Genomic DNA, 19,706 nt, shown 5'->3' on the forward strand with positions numbered 1-19,706 from the left:
GCAGTTGCTACTACTGTTGCTGAGTTAGCTTGGGTTCAGTAGCTCTTACGTGACTTGCATGCCTTTCCTCCTACTCCACCAACTATTTACTGTGACAATGTGGGAGCAACTTACCTTTGTGCCAATCTGGTCTTCCACTCTCGCATGAAACATATAGCTATTGACTTCCACTTTGTACGTGATCATGTCAGCCAAGGTCTACTTCGGGTCTCTCATGTTTCTACTATAGATCAGCTAGCCGATGCTCTCTCCAAGCCTCTCCCTGGCCAACAGTTTACTCTTTTTCGGTCCAAGATTGGCGTCTTTGATGGAGGCACCATCTTGCGGGAGCGTATAAGAGTAAAAGAATAAGTCTGCATATCTTCAGCAATAACTCCCTGTATATTTAGGATAATTGCTTCCTTAATCTCAGGACATTTGTTTCCTTCTCTATGTATAATTTTTCTTTCCTATTCTGATTGTAACTCTCATTGTAATCACTATATTAAGCATCGTTGTAACACAATTACTACTTGCAGGTCAACAATTGAGAAGGCCATATTACCAAAAAAAATTTAGATTTTGCAGGTGGTAATATGATGAAGGTGAACACAAAAGAGTCGATCATTGTCCGCCTCGTTCAAGAAATGCCTAAACAATCGCTTTGGCTCTCTAATATGGACTTGCTGCATCCAAGATACTACCTCCCTACAGTGTACCTCTACAAGCCAAATGACTCCGCCAATTTTTTCGAAGCTACAATGCTTAAGGAAGCCCTTGGAAGGGTTCTTGTGCCATTTTATCCCGTGGCTGGAAGGTTGGCAAGGGATGAAAATGGTAGAATCGAAATAAACTGTAATGGGGAGGGAGTGTTTTTCGTAGTGGCCGACACAGATTCTACCACTGAAGAGCTCGATGAATTCATGCCTAGCATGGAACTTCGACAACTCATTCCAACAGTTGACAGTAATTTAGAAGACATATCTCCTAACCCACTTCTTCTTCTACAGGTATATCTATTACACATATAACTAATAACCATAGCAAGCCTAGCAAGTTTATGATCTATGATTGAGAAGGCATGAGAATTTTTTTTGTTTCAATATATTTATCAGAATTTCAACAACTAATTATTACTTTTTTTTATCTATCGAAGTTAAGGTAGTAAAAAATCTGTCATTATTGCTGGCAGGTAACCTCGTTCAAATGTGGTGGAGTTTGTCTCGGAGTTGGGTGGCATCACACCCTAGCAGATGGCACTGGAGCTCTCCATTTCATAAACTCTTGGGCTACTTTAGCACACGACCTTTCTATCACTATCCCACCGTTGCATGATCGAACCATCCTACGTGGTCGGGTGCCACCAAAATCTATTTTCCATCATGTTGAATATGATCCACCACCTACCATGAATACTCTTACCAAAAACACAAAATCCCAATCTTTGGCAAATTTCAAAATTACACTGGATCATATTAATTCCTTAAAATCAAAGGCAAACAACATCGAGAGCGAAACCAAGTACACCACCTATGAGATCCTAGCCGCACACATATGGCGTTATATATCGAAGGCACATAATTTTCCTAAAAATGATCAAAAAACCAAATTACTTATATCGGTCGATGGTCGTTCCAGATTGAATCCTCCACTTCAGTCTAGCTACTTTGGCAATGTGATATTTACAACTTCTCCCAATTGCTTTATCCGGTGACCTTTTATCGGAATCATTTATGTGCACCGTAGAAAGAATTCATAGAGAGATAAAGAAAATGGATGAGGAGTATTTAAGATTTGCTCTTGACTACTTAGAAGAGCTTGGTGATGTTGGTGATGTAAACACTATTGTTCGAGGCTCTGCAACTTGTGCTTGCCCAAATCTTACAGTTGTTAGTTGGATGCAATTGCCTTTTTTTAAAGCTGATTTTGGATGGGGTGCTCCGTTGCTTATGCGCCCGGCAACGATGTTCGAAGGTAAGGGATACATACATCCAGATCTAGCCAACGACAGGAGTTTCTCGTTGGCTCTATACTTGGAGACTGATTATATGGAATCCTTTCGAAAGCTTTTCTACAAATGTTGATTTTTATAAATAAACACATGTGCTTGTCAATAATATTTTTTTTTATATAGTAATCGAGCTTGTAAACAAACTTGTGTGAAAGTTTGCTTCAAAAAGCACCAAGCTACTTTGTTTCTTTTTCGTATTCGAATTTCTTTTATATATATTTAGAAGTGTTAATTTAAAGTGTTTTTAATGTTTTAAAAAAATCAAATTGATCCTTTTTAGCTATCTTTTGTTGCCTTTCATATATTCTCATTTCTAATTTCTATAAGAACTATTTTTCAAAAAAAAAAACTTTTAAAAATCAAATTACCAAACCACCACTAACATTTTTATTTAAAAATTTTGTCCTCTTTAACTAAAATTTCATCTAACAATGATAAAACTCTAATAGTTAACAATCTTTAATATTGTAGAGTTCTAACAATATTAAAACTACTACAAAATCTAAATTCTATTAGTTTAAAAGAAAGCGTGCACCCTAGAGTTGAAATAAAGGTTAGAAGCTCTAGCAACTTAATGAGGGTTTTTTTTTCTATTATAGATATTCCCTCTAAATATAAAAATCCTCAATTGGAAGTTCAGTGACTTATAAAAAAATGCATAAAGAAAGTTTGACCTTTGTTCTTTAATTTCTTTGAGTGGATATGAAACCGTGATGCTAGAGTTGAAATATTCTAGCAGTATTTTCATTGAAAAATTGTTTGTCTTGATCATAATATATGCCTAATTTTCTGAATTTTATTTTCTAATATTTTAGTAATTAAACACTATAAAAGATTGCTGGGGTGTAAAAATAATTTTTAAATAGATAGAAAATAAAAATGCTTGAAAATGGATTTTTTAAATTTAAAATATTTATACCTTGACTTTTTGATGACTAAGGTCATATAATTTGACCCACCTGCTTTTAATTTTTTTTAAAAGAAAAAATAGACAATAAGATATTTGCTTTATAAAAAATTAAATAAAAATAGACTAAGGCACCTGAATGCCTTAGACTTGCATGCTTGAATTTTTATTTTTTTTTTAGGCTTAGGCACCTGAATGCCTTAGACTTGCGTGCTTGAATTTTTATTTTTTTTTAAGGCTTAGGCACCTGAATGCCTTAGGCTTGCGCACTTGATATTTTTTTTTAAGGCTTAGGCATGTTAGGTCAAACACAGCTGAATCCGTCTGTACACAATCCAAGACGCACGTTCCTTGATTCAGCTGAAAAGTAAGGATACACACCGTTAAAGTGTTTCCGGGCTTCGCCGTCAGAAGAATGAACCATCACTCCATGAACCGCATGGTGTGATTGGTGTCATGTCATGTGCTCAGTAGTCCTTCGTGACTTGAATAACCTCTGCAGTCTAGGTGTGATTGGAAAGTATCTAAGTTTTTTTTTGCCACGAGAGTCTTCCCTCTACCAGTTCTGGGTTTGTAACGGAAATGCTCGCATGTCATGCACTCGGTCATCTCAGCATTTTCAAGGTAGTATAACATGCAGAAGTTAGGGCATATGTCAATTTTCTGGTATCCTAAACCTAGGGGTTTTATCATGGACTTGGCAGCATAGAAGTTCTCTTTTAGCGTGTTCCCTTCAGGTAAAATGATTCTCGCCCATTTGACAATCTTGTCATAACTGGCCCCACTCAACCCGTGATCTGACTTGATGGTGAACACCTGTGCTACGACAGATAATTTACTGTGATTCGTGCAGCCATCCCATAATGGTTCGTCAGAATCTTTCAACAGATCAAAAAACCTTGTTGTATCTGCAATAGGTTCTTCTTCTATGATTGGACATTCTCTGACATTACCTTCACTCATTCTCATAGCATCCATAACTATATTCCTGTAAGGATTACTGTTTTCATTTCCAACTTCATCCATGTTGCTAGCACTAGAAATTGAGCCAACTACCTGTTCTTCCATTCTCTCATCAGGAACAAATAGTTCTCTGTGTGCATACCAACACAGGTAATCCTCCATGAACCCTTTGGTTAGAAGATGCATCGTTACAACATCTTGATGCAGAAACTTTAAATTTTTACTCTTCTTGCATGGACACCTAATACCGCCATCAGTAAAATTCTTCGGAATAAATTTGTAAAATTAATAAAATCCTGAACACCGTTACAATAATCCATCCTCCGCAATCCTTGGGGTGAGTCCTGATACATCCATGAACGATCATCCATGATTCTATTGAACCTCTATAAAACATAACAAAAATATTGGTTTTCTCCGACATTATCCAACAAACTAAAAAAACACTTATGTTAAATATTCATTATCAAATATCAACTATCAACGTTCATACATACAAATTTATACATATATAAATTTACGGAAATCACAACTTCGCAATAGAATTAATAACAATTAAAATAGACTCGTTAAACAAGCTATTAATTATTTATTTCATCACAACACATTTAATTCGGTGTAATTCAAACAAAATGTCAATAATTTACAAATAAATATAATTTGACAAAATCTAAAACAAACTATAACAACTATAAAATTATACATTCATACTACAAGTTTCTTTGACAAATAACAATCAAACAAGTACATACGTTAACAAAATACATATACTAAAAAAACAATAAAATTCACCTTTAAATGTTAAAACTAAAAAGAATAGATTTACAAACAAAAAATGATAAAATCCACAAGAACAAATATTGTGACCACGTACAAAAGTATAAGAAACTTGAGTGATTGTGTTGAGAAGAGTGGAGAGTTGGGATGGGTGGCTGGCTGTAGTTTGGGAGGGGAGAGGTGGATGAGAAAGAAGAAGGGGAAGAAGAAGGAGAAACAGAGGAAGAGAATGTCGGCAGAGGGGGTATATAATGGCTTTTACCGATGGCATCACCGACTGATACATTCCGTCGGTGATTCCGACGGTGAAAGTGCCACGTCACTGTACAACTATATCGGTTTGAATTTGTCGGTCATTCTGTCGGTAACATCGTCTGAAAAAACTCCATGTCACCACATCGTTTGAACTTTCCAAACAAATTGTATAGGTCGTCGGTGATACGGTCAGTATATACCGACGAAAATATTACACGGTATATACCGACCGTATAGCTGACGGAGTTATGCCGTCGGTATATAGCGACAGATTTTGAGACGGAATTAAAATAATATTTTTTTTATTTTTAAAAAATTATTTTTAATATCAGCGTATGAAAATGATCTGAAAACATTAAAAAAATATTAATTTAAAACAAAAAATTTAAAAAATTTAAATTTTTAAAAAAACTTTTTTAATAAAATGTCAAACACTACCTAATATTATTAGGGTTTAAAGTTTGGTTGTTGAGGGTTTCAAGTTTGGTACAGGGTTTAGGATCCGTTTATGAAAACATATATATAATAATGGGAACCAGGTAGGAAGGGGACCATATAGTGCTGTCATCTACCATAGTGTTGTCGTTGTCTCTGAAAAAGGCATAGGGCGGTGTTGTCTTCATTTTTACAGCTAGGTAGATTCAGAGAGTGGCGAAGGAGGTGGGTGCGTAGCAGCTGGAAGCTGGGACATATGAAAACTTGGCTGCAGAAATGGAATGCACAAACACGTGATCATTGTCTCATTTATTCGTGAGTTTGGTGGGTCTTGCCATAGTTGAAAAACAAATTGAAATTGATAAGAAATAACACAATTAAGAAAATATTTTTTAAAAAATAGTGCAGTTAAAATAACATAACATTTGCGAATCATTTTAAAGTATAATTGTGCTTATTTTTTTTAATTGTGTTATTTTTCAAAAGATTTCAGAGAGTGGCCACAAGAACTGCTTTAAGGTGACAGGGCTCATTTTTCAAAAATATTTTATGTAATGTGTTATTTTTTTTAATTGTGCTAATTTACCTCTTCTTGTACTCCTGTGAAAATTCTGCAAAGCTACCTCTCTTATTCCCATCTCTAGCTTGTGAAGCAACGCAAATTGGAAAATGGAAGTTCAAATCACATCTAGAAAATTGATAACTCCATCATCTCCGACTCCTCCCCACCTTCAAAACACGAGAGTGACATGTTTTGACCAGCTTGCTCCATTTTTTTACGTGCCTACAATCTTCTATTACCCTGTTGACGGGGAAGAGTATGCTGTCAAGAACGCAGAAAAAAGTTTGCTGTTACAAAAATCTTTGTCTGAAATCTTAACACTCTATTATCCATTCGCAGGAAGATATGCAAGAGATAATCTTTCAATCGAATGTAATGACAAGGGAGTAGAATATTTGGAAGCCAAAGTATACAGCAGCCTCTCTGAGTTTCTTCAGCGGACATCGCCGAATCACTTGGTTCAACAGAACTTTCATCCAGACTACAGCTCTCCACTAGCAGTGCAATTCAACGAGTTTGAATGTGGTGGAGTCGCTATAGGTATTTCAATGACACACAAGATAGGAGATGGATTCACCATGTTCACATTGATTAACAACTGGGCTACTGCATGCCGAATAGGAGTCAATGAAGTTCATCGCCCAAGTTTCGAATTGGGTATCATTTTCCCACCACGAGAAGCATCTAGAGTTCAGAATTTGGTTCTAGGAAGAGCTCCGACTAATAAGATTGTCACAAAGAAGTTTGTGTTTGATGGTGAGGCAATATCAAATCTGAAAGCAGCTGCTAGTGCAAGCAGTTCACAGTTCAACAGACACCAACTGACGAGAGTAAAGGTTGTGACAGCACTTATTTGGAGTGCATTTATTAGGGTAGATCAAGCTAGGGATGGAAGAAGGAGACCTTCCATGTTGAAAGTTCCAGTGAATCTGCGAGGAAAGACAAATATAAAAATCCCAGAAAACTCTTGTGGGAACTTTATAAGTTGGGCAGTAACGCAATATCTGCCAAATGATGAGATAAAGATTCAACTTCATGAATTGGTAAGCAGGATCCATGATGCAATTGAGAAAACTGTCTCAAATTATGAGAAAGCTTCAAATGGCGAAGACTTATTTTTTATGGTTAACGAAGACTTTCAGAAGGTAAGTCAAGCATTGAAGGAAAGTGAGGCAGATGTCTATATGTTTTCTTGCTGGAGCCAGTTCCCACTGTATGACGCAGATTTTGGTTGGGGAAAGCCCGCTTTGGTGAGTAGAAGTGTGCAGGTTGAGAAAGAGATGATTTTGCTTCTGGACACTAAAGATGGCAAAGGAATTGAGGCAAGGGTGAGCTTGGAAGAAAACAAAATGCTTCTTTTCCGACAAGATCCATATATTCTAGCATTCAGTCACTACAAAAAAAGCAGACTATAATTCTCCTTCTCGTATGTTTAGTGACATTATTAGTGTCGTTAAAAATGTTACCCATTTAACGGGGGCTTTATTTCTTGATTATTCAGTCGAGCTCTGACTGTGAGTTCGCCAAATAATGTGTGCAATCCTGTGAGTTTTGCATGTGAATGCTTAATTTCTTGTATTATAAAAAAACTTTGCTTTTAATTGCATAACTAAAGTGTTTGGAGTATGGATGTTTTATTTCTGCAGGCTTTCATCTTTAAGTTGATTTGTACAAGTGTCTCATCAGTGACAATTTTTCGGTAGTAACAAGATCTGCCGGGATCTTTCAAGCAAATTATTATCGTCATCTCATGCAGTAGGCTGGATTTCCTCTTCTTGTAATGCTTCTCGTTCTTATTTTTATGAGGACAATCATGCCTCACATGACTCCGCGTTTCGCAATCAATAACATCTCTCCTATTTGAATCAACTTTGTCACTTTGTTCACCTTCGAAGTTCTATCGATTTGCGTACTTCTCTTTTTCAAAAATTTATTCAATCTTATATCCTCCTCATCATCATCATCATTGCTTTCATCATCCATTTTGTGTACCGAGGACTTCAAAGCAATTGTCATTTTCTTCGGCACATTTTCATCCATTTTAAGATCCTTCATCTTTCCTTCATGTGCTGTTAACGAAACAGTAAACTCATCAGAGTTTAGAGTTCTGAGGTTCTTGGAATTCTCTATTGCCGTGAACTTTATCTCCCAAACCTGAGGTAATGACCTCGAGATTTTGCCAACCATTTCTTTATTGATAACGTTTTACCTAAAGCCGCAAGCTCACTAAGAATACTAATGAACCCAGTGTGCATTTTTCTTATGTCTTTGCCCGATTCTATCTTAAAAAGTCCATACTCTCAAGTGAGGCATATTAATCTAGAGACCTAACTAGGCTCAATGTTTCATGAGTAACCTTAAGCAACTTCCATATCTCTTATGCCGTCTTGCAATTCTTTACCCTAGTAAACTCAATCTTAGACAAAGCAGAAAGCATTTATAGCCTTTCCATTACAACAGAGGTGATGAATTATATGAGCTTAGGAGAAAATGGAGATCACTAATCCAAGAATGCATATGTAATAACTTATTTCTGAGTTATTTCCCTAAAAGTTACATTTTTCCTTCCAATAAAACATTAAATATAAATAATAATAGCAAGGAGACTAGCAATTTAAAAATAGTCTGAGATGAATTTCAAATATATTGAAGAATCAAGTTGCAATTTTTGGTAAAATTTAGAAGATAATTGTACCCCGTTGTGCTCAAGATCGAAGAGACAATACAAATTCAATGTCAAATTAAATAATTATTGGATGAATTTGCATAAAAATTAAGTCCATGGACATAATTAAATTTTAATAGGCCAATTTGATTTAATTATGGGATAAATTAAATTTTAATTATGTTTAAGAATTAATTTGGGTCCAATTAAATGATTTAATTAAGTGCAAGGACTTAATTATACTTTGAATTGGTCAAATTAATTTTATCAGAAACTTAATTGGTGAAAAATTAAGTTTGAAAGATCAATTTGAGCTTAATTGAGAAGATTGAAATTTTAGAGGACTAAACTTAATTTCTACAAAGTCAATTGATTGAGATCAATGGTAAAATCAAAAAACAAAAAACAAAGTTTAGAGTTAATTAAGAGTCAAATTAAAGAAATTTACAGCCAATGATCTTTTTTAAAAAAATATCGAATTCTAGAAACTCAATTTAGTTGAAATTAAGGGTGAAATTAAAGAAATTGAAACTTTAATGGGTAATTGAGGATAAATTTATATAAATTCAAAATCAAAGATCATAATAAAAAAAAACACTAAAATTCAGGGTTAATATTAAAACTCAGTGAAGATAAAATTATATAAAATCAAAAAGTTTATGTATGATAAATGCCTTTAATGCCCCCTTGTTCATTCGTTCTTTTTCCTTTAAATCTAAAGGGAATTAGTTCAAGTACACTCCCAATCAAATCTCTCAAATCTTTCCCATTATAGTTGTATAATACAAATAAAATCTCATGTTTTTGTTTTGCAAATCAAGGCTGCAAATTTGTGCTATATATTGATGAGAGAGGCTACAAAATGGGGGTGGAGAGCTATAATATTGAGATTGAAGCTTGGGATTAATTGCTAGGATTGATTAATTGGATTCTAGACTAAAATGAATCAATTGAACAAAATTGGACCTCAAATATGAATTAAATGGGTTGAATTAAATTAATTTAACTAAATTGGTTCGATTAAAACAAATAGGACTAAAATGAAATTATAAAAAAAATCAATTGGTCCCTTTAATATCTAATCCTTTTCATTATAGTCCTTGGCTTTTGAATTTTTTAATTTCATTCAATTAAGATTTTTAATCTTGAAATTTCTTTCAGTTTAAACCTTAAATTCAATTAAATGATCTTTTCAATTTAGTCCTTAGTATCACAAAAATTCCTAAATCGTATTTTTTTTTTAATTGTGTCCCTAATTGAATAATTTTATTCCTCTAGATTTAACCATTTGTTGCAAATTCATTCTTGGTTCTTCCCATCTTCATTTTAAAAACAAATTGACTCCCAATTTCAAATTATATTTTCAATTAAGCCCTCCATTGATTTCTAACTTAGCTATTTATTTCAAAATCATCTTTGAACTTAAAATTTCTTTTAATCTTAGCCAAATTAAGTCCTTTTCTAAATTTCATCTTCAATTGAACCTTGATTATGACCCAAAAATTCTCAAACTCAATTTTTACATGTGATACTCAATTATTGATCCAATTTTGACCCTCTCTCTCTCTCTCTCTCTCTCTCTCTATATATATATATATATATATATATATATATATATATATTAATTTGTATTTTTGTATTTCTTATTATTATTTTTAAAACATAGAAATTATGTAAATAGAAAGATGACTAAATTTACTAAAAATAAATATTTTTGGATTTTTCTAATTTGTTTTCCAAATATATATAACAAATAAGTGTAAAAAATTGGGTTACAATAGGAGGTCTTATTATTCCATATTTATTTGATGTGTCTACCAAACCTAAAATACTTGCTTCTTCATCTTAACTAGATTTAGAGAGTCATTCATACTTCAATCATCTATTTCTACAATTTTAGGTATTAATGTCCAATTCACTACTCCTTTTACTAATGAATTATGATGCTTGTATGCTCATTTGATTACACACACACACACACACGGAGACCAAGACTTGAGTATACTTATACTCGATTATATTAGAGGAGTTTACTCTTTTAAGTCGAGTAGTCAAGTATAGCTTAATGTATCTTGATTAATTTGTCATAGACGAGCGAACCATATTATTCAAATTCACATTACAAGAAATTAACATGACAACAAACTAAATAAGAGATTCCTTAGCAAGCATTCCCCAAGTAATAATAATTTTAATATCATTATAATTCCACTTAATTACTTTATATAGTACATGCTTAGTTTTGGTTAGTGACATGTTTAAACTAGCACTCGGAATCACAATTTATACCTAATTATTGTTATTTATAACATTATTTCATCAAATTATATATCATTACATCAATTTGATTTGTTGAAGATATATAAAATGATGGGAGTGGCAGTGATGGAGGAGGGTGAAGAAGAGGGAGGGGTGGTACGTAGTTACGGGAAAAACACGAATGTGGAATAGGAGAGGAAGAGATGATGAAATGAAGAGAGAAATGGAGGAAAATAGTTAGGATTTGGTGCAAACAGGAGAGGAAGATTGATCAGTGATGAGGAAAAGAAGAATTTTAGTCAAAAAAGGTGTAAGAGAAATAGGGAGGAATTATAGGGTATTTTATTTTTACAGTTGCAATGTTTGAAATAACATATCCCAATCGATTGCGCTATTAGAATAACATGTATAATTTATAGGGTTGTGTTGTTCCCAACAACACAAACCATTATGGAAATCTCCCTTTCCTTCACTAACTCGATCTCGCAATCCCACCACTTCCCCCACACAAGCTCAAAAAATAATTCAATCAATCCGAAATTTCCATTCCAAAAATAGAAATTAAAATCAAACCCGGGATAAAAGAAGTACAAGAAAATTAAACTGTAATTTCTTACAAAAATATAGAAAAAATAAAAATATAACTAAACTACTGGAGTGTCAATATAATTTCTCATTTATTAAATCAATAAAAACACAATTTTTTTTACAAACTAAGGGGTCACGCGCAGCAATTTCACTCAAACCACACGCATAATTTGGCGATCTCACAGTCATAAACCGGCTGGATTTCTTTATTTGATTGCACACACTAAACATAAAAAGAAAATAAAGCCTAAATTACATAACCAGCTTGGAGCACAAAAGGGAGACGGGTAGTTGATGATGATACAGCTTAATTTTTAGGAAGTAATGAATGCTAGAATATCGGGATCTTGTTGAAAAAGAAGCATTTTATTTTCTTCCAAGCTCACTATTGCCTCATTAAAACTTTTTTAATGAAATGTCAAACACTACCTAATATTATTAGGGTTTAAAGTTTGGTATAGGGTTTAGGATCCGTTTATGAAAACATATATATAATAATGGGAACCAGGTAGGAAGGGGACCATATAGTGCTGTCATCTACCATATTGTTGTCGTTGTCTCTGAAAAAGGCATACGGCCGTGTTGTCTTCATCTTTACAACTGGGTAGATTTCAGAGAGTGGCGAAGGAGGTGGGGGCGTAGCAGCTGGAAGCTGGGACATATGAGACCTTGGCTGCAGAAATGGAAAGGACAAACACGTGATCATTGTCTCATTTACTCGTGAGTTTGGTGGGGTCTTGCCACAGTTGAAAAACAAATTGAAATTGATAAGAAATAACACAACTAAGAAAATATTTTTTTAAAAAATAGTGCAGTTAAAATAACATAACATTTGCGAATCATTTTAAAGTATAATTGTGCTTATTATCGTCATCTCATGCAGTAGGCTGGACAATCATGCCTCACATGACTCCGCGTTTCGCAATCAATAACATCTCTCCTATTTGAATCAACTTTGTCACTTTGTTCTATCGATTTGCGTACTTCTCTTTTTCAATCTTATATCCTCATCATCATTATTGCTTTCATCATCCATTTTGTGTACCGAGGACTTCAAAGCAATCGTCATTTTCTTCGGCACATTTTCATATCCATTTTAAGATCCTTCATCTTTCCTTCATGTGCTGTTAACGAAACAGTAAACTCATCAGAGTTTAGAGTTCTGAGGTTCTTGGAATTCTCTATTGCCGTGACCTTTATCTCCCAAACCTGAGGTAATGACCTCGAGATTTTGCCAATCATTTCTTTATTGATAATGTTTTACCTAAAGCCGCAAGCTCACTAAGAATACTAATGAACCCAGTGTGCATTTTTCTTATGTCTTTGCCCGGTTCTATCTTAAAAAGTCCATACTCTCAAGTGAGGCATATTAATCTAGAGACCTAACTTGGCTCAATGTTTCATGAGTAACCTTAAGCAACTTCCATATCTCTTATGCCGTCTTGCAATTCTTTACCCTAGTAAACTCAATCTTAGACAAAGCAGAAAGCATTTATAGCCTTTCCATTACAACAGAGGTGATGAATTATATGAGCTTAGCTCACATGGAGATCACTAATCCACGAATGCATCTATAATAACTTATTTCTTTCTGAGTTATTCCCCTAAAAGTTACATTTTTCCTTCCCCATAAAACATTAAATATAAATAATAATAGTAAGGAGAAAGGCAATTTGAAAACAGACTAAGATGAATTTGAAATATATTGAAGAATCAAGTTGTAATTTTTTGCAAAATTTAGAGGATAATTGTACCCCGTTGTACTCAAGATCGGAGAAACAACGCAGATTTAACGTCAAATTAAATAATTATTGGATGAATTTGCATAAAAATTAAGTCCATTGACATAATTAAATTTTTAATAGGTCAGTTTGATTTAATTATGGGACAAATTAAATTTTAATTGTGTTTAAGAATTAATTTGGATACAATTAAACTATTTAATTAAGTGCAAGGACTTAATTATACTTTAAATTGGTCAAATTAATTTTATCAGAAACTTAATTGGTGAAAATTAAGTTTTGAAGATCAATTTCGGTTTAATTGAGAAGATTGAAATTTTAGAGGACCAAACTTAATTTCTACAGAGTCAATTGATTGAAACCAATGATAAAATCATAAAAAAAAAATAAAATTTAAAGTTAATTAAAAGTCAAATTAAAGAAATTCAAATTAAAGAAATTCACAGTTAAGAATTTTTTGAAATTCTTTCATTTTCCTTTTCCTTGTTGATTCTTTCCTTTTCCTTTAAATCGAGAGGGAGTTACTTCAAGTACACTCCCAATCAAATCTCTCAAATCTCCCCCATTATAGCTGTACAATACAAATAAAATCTCATGTTTTTGTTTTGCAAATTAAAGCTGCAAATTTGTGTTATATATTGATGAGAGAGGCTAGAAAATGGGGATTGAGAGCTATAATATTGAGACTGAAACTTGGGATTAATTGCTAGGATTGATTAATTGGATTCTAGACTAAAATGAATCAATTGAACAAAATTCGACCTCAAATATGAATTAAATGGGTTGAATTAAATTGATTTAACTAAATTGGACTTAATTGGGATTAATTGGACTGAATTGGTTTGATTACAACAAAATGGGATTAAAATGAAATTATAAAAATAGTCAATTGGTCCCCTTAATATCTAATCTTTTTCATTATAGTCCTTGGCTTTATAATTTTTCAATTTCATTCAATTAAGATTTTTAATATTGAAATTTCTTTCAGTTTAAACCTTAAATTCAATTAAATGATCTTTTCAATTTAGTCCTTGGTATCACAAAAATTCCTAAATCGCATTTTCTTTTCAATTGTGTCCCTAATTGAATCATTTTACTCCTCTGGATTTAATTATTTGTTGCAAATTCATCCTTGGTTCTTCCCATCTTCATTTTAAAAACAAATTGACTCCCAATTTCAAATTATATTTTCAATTAAGCCCTCCATTAATTTCTAACTTAGCTATTTATTTCAAAATCATCTTTGAACATAAAATTTCTTTTAATCTTAGCAGAATTAAGTCCTTTTTTAAATTTCATCTTCAATTGAACCTTGATTATGATCAAAGAATTCTCAAACTCAATTTTTACATGTGATACTCAATTATTGATCCAATTTTGATATATATATATATATATATATATATATATATATATATATTATTTTGTATTTTTGTATTTCTTATGATTATTTTTAAAACATAGAAATTATGTAAATAGAAAAATGACTAAATTTATTAAAAATGTATATTTTTTGGATTTTTCTATTTTTTTTCAAATATATATAACAAATAAGTGTAAAAAATTTGGTTCCAATAGGGGGTCTTATTATTCCTTCTTTATTTGATGTCTTAGCCAAACCTAAAATACTTGCTTCTTCATTATCACTATATACATGATCATTCATACTTCGATCATCTATTTCTACAATTTTAAGTATTAATGTCCAATTACCTACTCCTCTTACTAATGAATTATGATGCTTGTATACTCATTTGACTATATATATATAGAGAGAGAAAGAGAGTATTCATACTAGATTATAGTAGAGGAGTTTACTCTTTTAAATCGAGTTGTCAAGTATAGCTCAATATATCTCGATTGATGTTTTATAAACGAGCTAACCATATTATTTAAATTCACATCACAAGAAATTAACATGATAAAAAATTGAATAAGAGATTCTTTAGCAAGCATTCCTCAAGTATATCAATTTCAACATTATTATAAATTAAAAGAAAAATTACATTGATTCTTTTATAATTTAGTTATTTTTTTACTTTTTTTTATTTTTTTATTTATCAATTACTTTAAGAAAAAAACTAAATTGTCCTCATATATAATATATTATAAATACACACAAATAACAAATCAAATATCCAAAATTCTTGTTTTTTTTTATCTCTCCTAAATCTCCCTTTCCTTCACTGACTCGATCTCGCAATCCCACCACTTCCCCCACACAAGCTCAAAAAATAATTCAGTCAATCCAAAATTTCCATTCAAAAATAGAAATTAAAATCAAACCCGAGATAAAAGAAGTACAAGAAAATTAAACTGTAATTTCTTAAAAAATATATAGAAAAAATAAAAATATAACTAAACTACTGGAGTATCAATATAATTTCTCATTTATTAAATCAATAAGAACGCTTTTTTTTTTTTTACAAACTAAGTGGTCACGTGCAGCAATTTCACTCAAACCACACGCATAATTTGGCGATCTGACAGTCAGAAACCGGCTGGATTTCTTTATTTGATTGCACACACTAAACATAACAAGAAAATAAAGCCTAAATTACATAACCAGCTTGGAGCACAAAAAGGAGAGGGGTAGTTGATGATGATACAGCTTAATTTTTAGGAAGTACTGAATGCTAGAATATCAGGATCTTGTTGAAAAAGAAGCATTTTATTTTCTTCCAAGCTCACTATTGCCTCAATTCCATAACCATCTTTAGTGTCGAAAAGCCTAATACACTCCCTTGGAACCTGCGAATTACCACCACACACCAAAGTTGGCTTTCCCCAACCAAAATCAGCTTCATACATAGGGAACCGACACCAGCAACCAAACATATAGACATCTACTTCATTTTCTATCAATGCTTTACTTACCTTCCGAAAGCCGTCCATCACCAGAAAAAATAATTCATCATCACTTGTAGCTTTTGAATAATTTGAGAAAGCATTTTCAATTCCGCTATTAATTCGACTTACCAATTCATGAAGTTTCACCTCGCTCTCATCACCTGGCTTGAATTGAGCGACTGCCCAGCTTATCAGGTTTCCACAGGAATTTTCTGGTATTGGTTGCGGTATCTTTCCTCGCAAATTAACTGGAACTTTCATGAGGGAAGGCCTCATGCAGCCATGTCTGGCTTGAGACAACCTCATTAAACACCTCCATATAAGTGCTATCACAACCTTCACTCGTGTCCCTTGGTAGTTGAGAGACTGATGTGAACCGCTAGCACTGAAATTTGTAGCTTCTTTCAGCTTCGAAATCGCTACACCATCGAACACAAACATTTTAGTGACAATATTATTAGTTGCAGCTTTGATTGTAACAATATTCTCCACTCTAGATGCAGCTCTTGGTGGGAAAATGGAAGCTAATTCGAAACTCGGGCAAGGCACTTGATCGACCCCAAAGCGGCTTGCAGTAGTCCAGGCATTAATGAAGGTGAACACCGTGAATGCATCAGCAATCTTGTGTGTCAAAGATATACCTATAGCAATTCCACCACATTCAAACATGTTGAATTGAACAGCTAATGGAGAGCTATTACTTGGATCAAAGTAATGAGGAGCTAAGTGACTGTTCAAGTTGGTCTCAAGCTCACGGTCACCAAAAAGCTGAGAGAGAGAGCCATTTACTTGGGCTTCAAGAAATTCTGCCCCCTTGTCATTACATTCAATACATGGATCATCTTTTGCGCATCTTCCTGCGAATGGATAATAGAGGGCTAAGATTTCAGATAGTGAGTTTTGCATCTGCAAACTTTTTTCTGCATTTTTGACATCATATTCTTCACCATTAGCAGCGTAGTAGAAGATGGTAGGCACATAAACATACGGAGCATGCTGGTCAACCGATGATATTTTCAAGTTTTGAAGGTGGGGTGGAGTCGGAGATGATGGAGTAATCAATTTTCTAGATATGATTTGAACTTCCATGTTCAAATTTGCTTTGCTTCACAAGCCAGAGATGGGAGTAAGATTTTGGTAGTTTTGTAGAGCTTTTTACACAAGTTAAGAAACAATGCTGGGACCACGTTTTAAAGTAAATTATTACAAAGTATCTATAGTCATGATTATTTTCTTTTTTTTATGTTTTAAAAATATTTTAAAAAAAATTAAAAATTAAAAATTTTATTTTTTATTTTAAATTAATATTTTTTTATTGTTTTTAGATTTCTTTATATGTTAATATTAAAAATAATTTTTTAAAATTAAAAAAAATATTATTATTTCAATATATTTTTAAATAAATAACATTTTAAAAAACAGCACAATTACCCTCTATATATACATCCATGTTTTAAAGTAAATCTGTAGAAACTGTCAATAGATGGGCCATGTAAATGTGATGGAGTTTGTCTCGGAGTTGGGTGGTATCACACTCTAGCAGATGGCAATAGAGCTCTCCATTTCATAAACTCTTGGGCTACTTTAGCACGCGCCCTTCCACTGTTGCTTGATCGAACCATCCTCCGTGGTCGGGTGCCACCAAAATCTACTTTCCATCATGTTGAATATGATCCACCACCTCCTATGAATACCCTCACCAAAAACACAAAATCCCAATCTTTGGCAAATTTTAAAATTACACTGGATCAAATTAATTCCATAATTAAAAGCAAAGGCAAACAACGTCGAGAGCGAAACCAAGTACACCATCTACGAGATCCTAGCCGCACACATATGCCGCCGTTCTGTATCATAGGCACGTAATTTTCCTAAAAATGATCAAAAAATCAATTTTTATTTTTTTAACGTGGGTGTCCGGTCAGTTTGCGCGTACCTCGACTAATCCCACGAGCTCTGAAGTTAACGATCATGTAAGCCTCTAGTGGTCATCATATGAGCAACTACAAGGCTCGAATCTGATACCATAGAGAGAGCAAACCTCTTGATCCTAAGTTCTTACCACTGATAAAAAACCAAATTACTTATATCGGTCGATGGTCGTTCCAAACTGAATCCTCCACTTCAGTGTAGCTACTTTGGCAATGTGATATTTAGAGCTTCTCCGATTGCTTTATCCAGTGACCTTTTATCGGAATCATTTATGTGCACCGTAGAAAGAATTCATAGAGAGATAAAGAAAATGGATGACGAGTATTTAAGATCTGTTGTTGTTACTGGAAAACAAATTATGCTTGAATCTACCGCTCTTCAATAGTCTTGCATAAGCACACTTATCAGTACCAGATTTATATTCCTGATCCCATTTGACAATAATTCATCTTAGTGGAGCTGTATCTTAGCTGGATGCACAATGCTACAGAGTAGTATATATATATATATATATTACTCAATACTGCTCTATTTATAAAAACAATCTTATGTTTTCTCTTGTGAATTGCAAAGTTCAACAAACTTTTATTATTAACTTTAATGAATCTATTTTTTAACATTAAATATTGAGATTTTATTAACCCATAAGCCTTAAAATCTTTTATTTTTTCCAATAAAAACTCCCCAAATTCCTAACTCCAGCAGCTACACGGGGAATGAACACAAGATGGGCTTGACAGTGAAAAGGAGACTCAAGGAAATATTTGGTTTCAAATCACCTGTATGAAGCATCCAGACAATGGGTTTGACAGTGAAAAGGAGACTCAAGAAATGATACAAGATGTTGTGGCTCTAGGTCTGGGAAACCCGCAAGAACTAAAAGGGTACGAAGAAGGAATAATGAGAAACATTGACAGAGAAGTAGATGAGTGGACATCAGTTAACCAGTTGTAAGTTTTCTACCCCGCTAAGTCTAGTCTGCCTGAGTTTTTGTTCTCGTTATGAATATCTTTGCTTGGAACAGCTGTGGTTTAGGTATGGCACACAAACAAAATTCCATCCGGAATAGGCTTATAAAAAATAATGTTGGTATCTGTTTCCTTTTAGAAACCAAGAAAAATAATTGTTGTGACTCCTTCATTAGAAATCTGTGGAATATTGCAAATGTCAAATGGACTTTTCTAGAATTTGTTGGGAAATCAGGAGGGATTATAGCAATGTGGGATAACTCTATCTTTGAAGTTAACTCTATAGAATTTGGGGGGCAGTGGATCAGCCTATGTGGCACACATATTCCCTCTTCTTTTAATTGTATGATAGTTGGTGTCTACGCTGCATCTTCAGTGAAAGAACGTGCTGATCTATGGGAAGAAATCACCACTCTTAAGTTTGCTTTTGAACTACCACTGGTGGTGATAGGTGATTCAACGAAACTCTACTCCCTAATGAGAGAAGTAGTGGTAACCTCAATCTATCAGGTTCAACTTCATTCCGCAGATTCATATCCGATAGTGAACTGGTTGAATACAATATGCAGGGGCACCGGTTCACTTGGTTTAGGGGTGGGTCTATGAGCCGCATTGATAAAGCTTTTGCTTCCCTGGAATTTCAGCTTCAGTTCCCGTCTCTATCTCTTTGCCGCTACCCTAGAGGGATGTTAGATCATTGTCAGCTGCTCCTCCAAAGCCCTGAGGTAGACTGGGGGTGGAAGCCGTTACGTTTCATAAACTGCTGGCTGTCGCACCCTTCTTTCTTAACAGATTTTGAGGCCCTCTGGTCTG

The 19,706-nt window shown here is 33.5% G+C and overlaps 2 protein-coding genes across 3 annotated transcripts; one reads left to right on the forward strand and one right to left on the reverse strand.

Annotated features, from left to right (window-relative positions):
• Nucleotides 1-5,593: 5,593 nt before the first annotated feature.
• Nucleotides 5,594-7,515, forward strand: LOC133667983 (stemmadenine O-acetyltransferase-like). Of its 2 annotated transcripts, XM_062087709.1 has the most exons (2): nt 5,594-5,642; nt 6,229-7,515. In XM_062087709.1, the coding sequence occupies exons 1-2, from the start codon at nt 5,609-5,611 to the stop codon at nt 7,302-7,304; spliced, it is 1,110 nt and encodes a 369-aa protein (XP_061943693.1). In that variant the 5' UTR covers nt 5,594-5,608; the 3' UTR covers nt 7,305-7,515. The 2 variants fall into 2 exon arrangements, with proteins under 2 accessions (XP_061943693.1, XP_061943692.1); XM_062087708.1 differs by lacking the exon at nt 5,594-5,642 and having other exon boundaries at nt 5,864-7,515.
• Nucleotides 7,516-15,510: 7,995 nt separating this feature from the next.
• On the reverse strand, nt 15,511-17,169 carry LOC133668079 (pelargonidin 3-O-(6-caffeoylglucoside) 5-O-(6-O-malonylglucoside) 4'''-malonyltransferase-like). Its single transcript, XM_062087824.1, has one exon. It carries the CDS (start codon nt 17,080-17,082, stop codon nt 15,763-15,765), a length of 1,320 nt encoding a protein of 439 aa, XP_061943808.1. The 5' UTR covers nt 17,083-17,169; the 3' UTR covers nt 15,511-15,762.
• Nucleotides 17,170-19,706: the final 2,537 nt, after the last annotated feature.

Source organism: Populus nigra, chromosome 11, assembly GCF_951802175.1.
Source record: "Populus nigra chromosome 11, ddPopNigr1.1, whole genome shotgun sequence".
NCBI classification, from domain to species: Eukaryota; Viridiplantae; Streptophyta; class Magnoliopsida; order Malpighiales; family Salicaceae; genus Populus; species Populus nigra.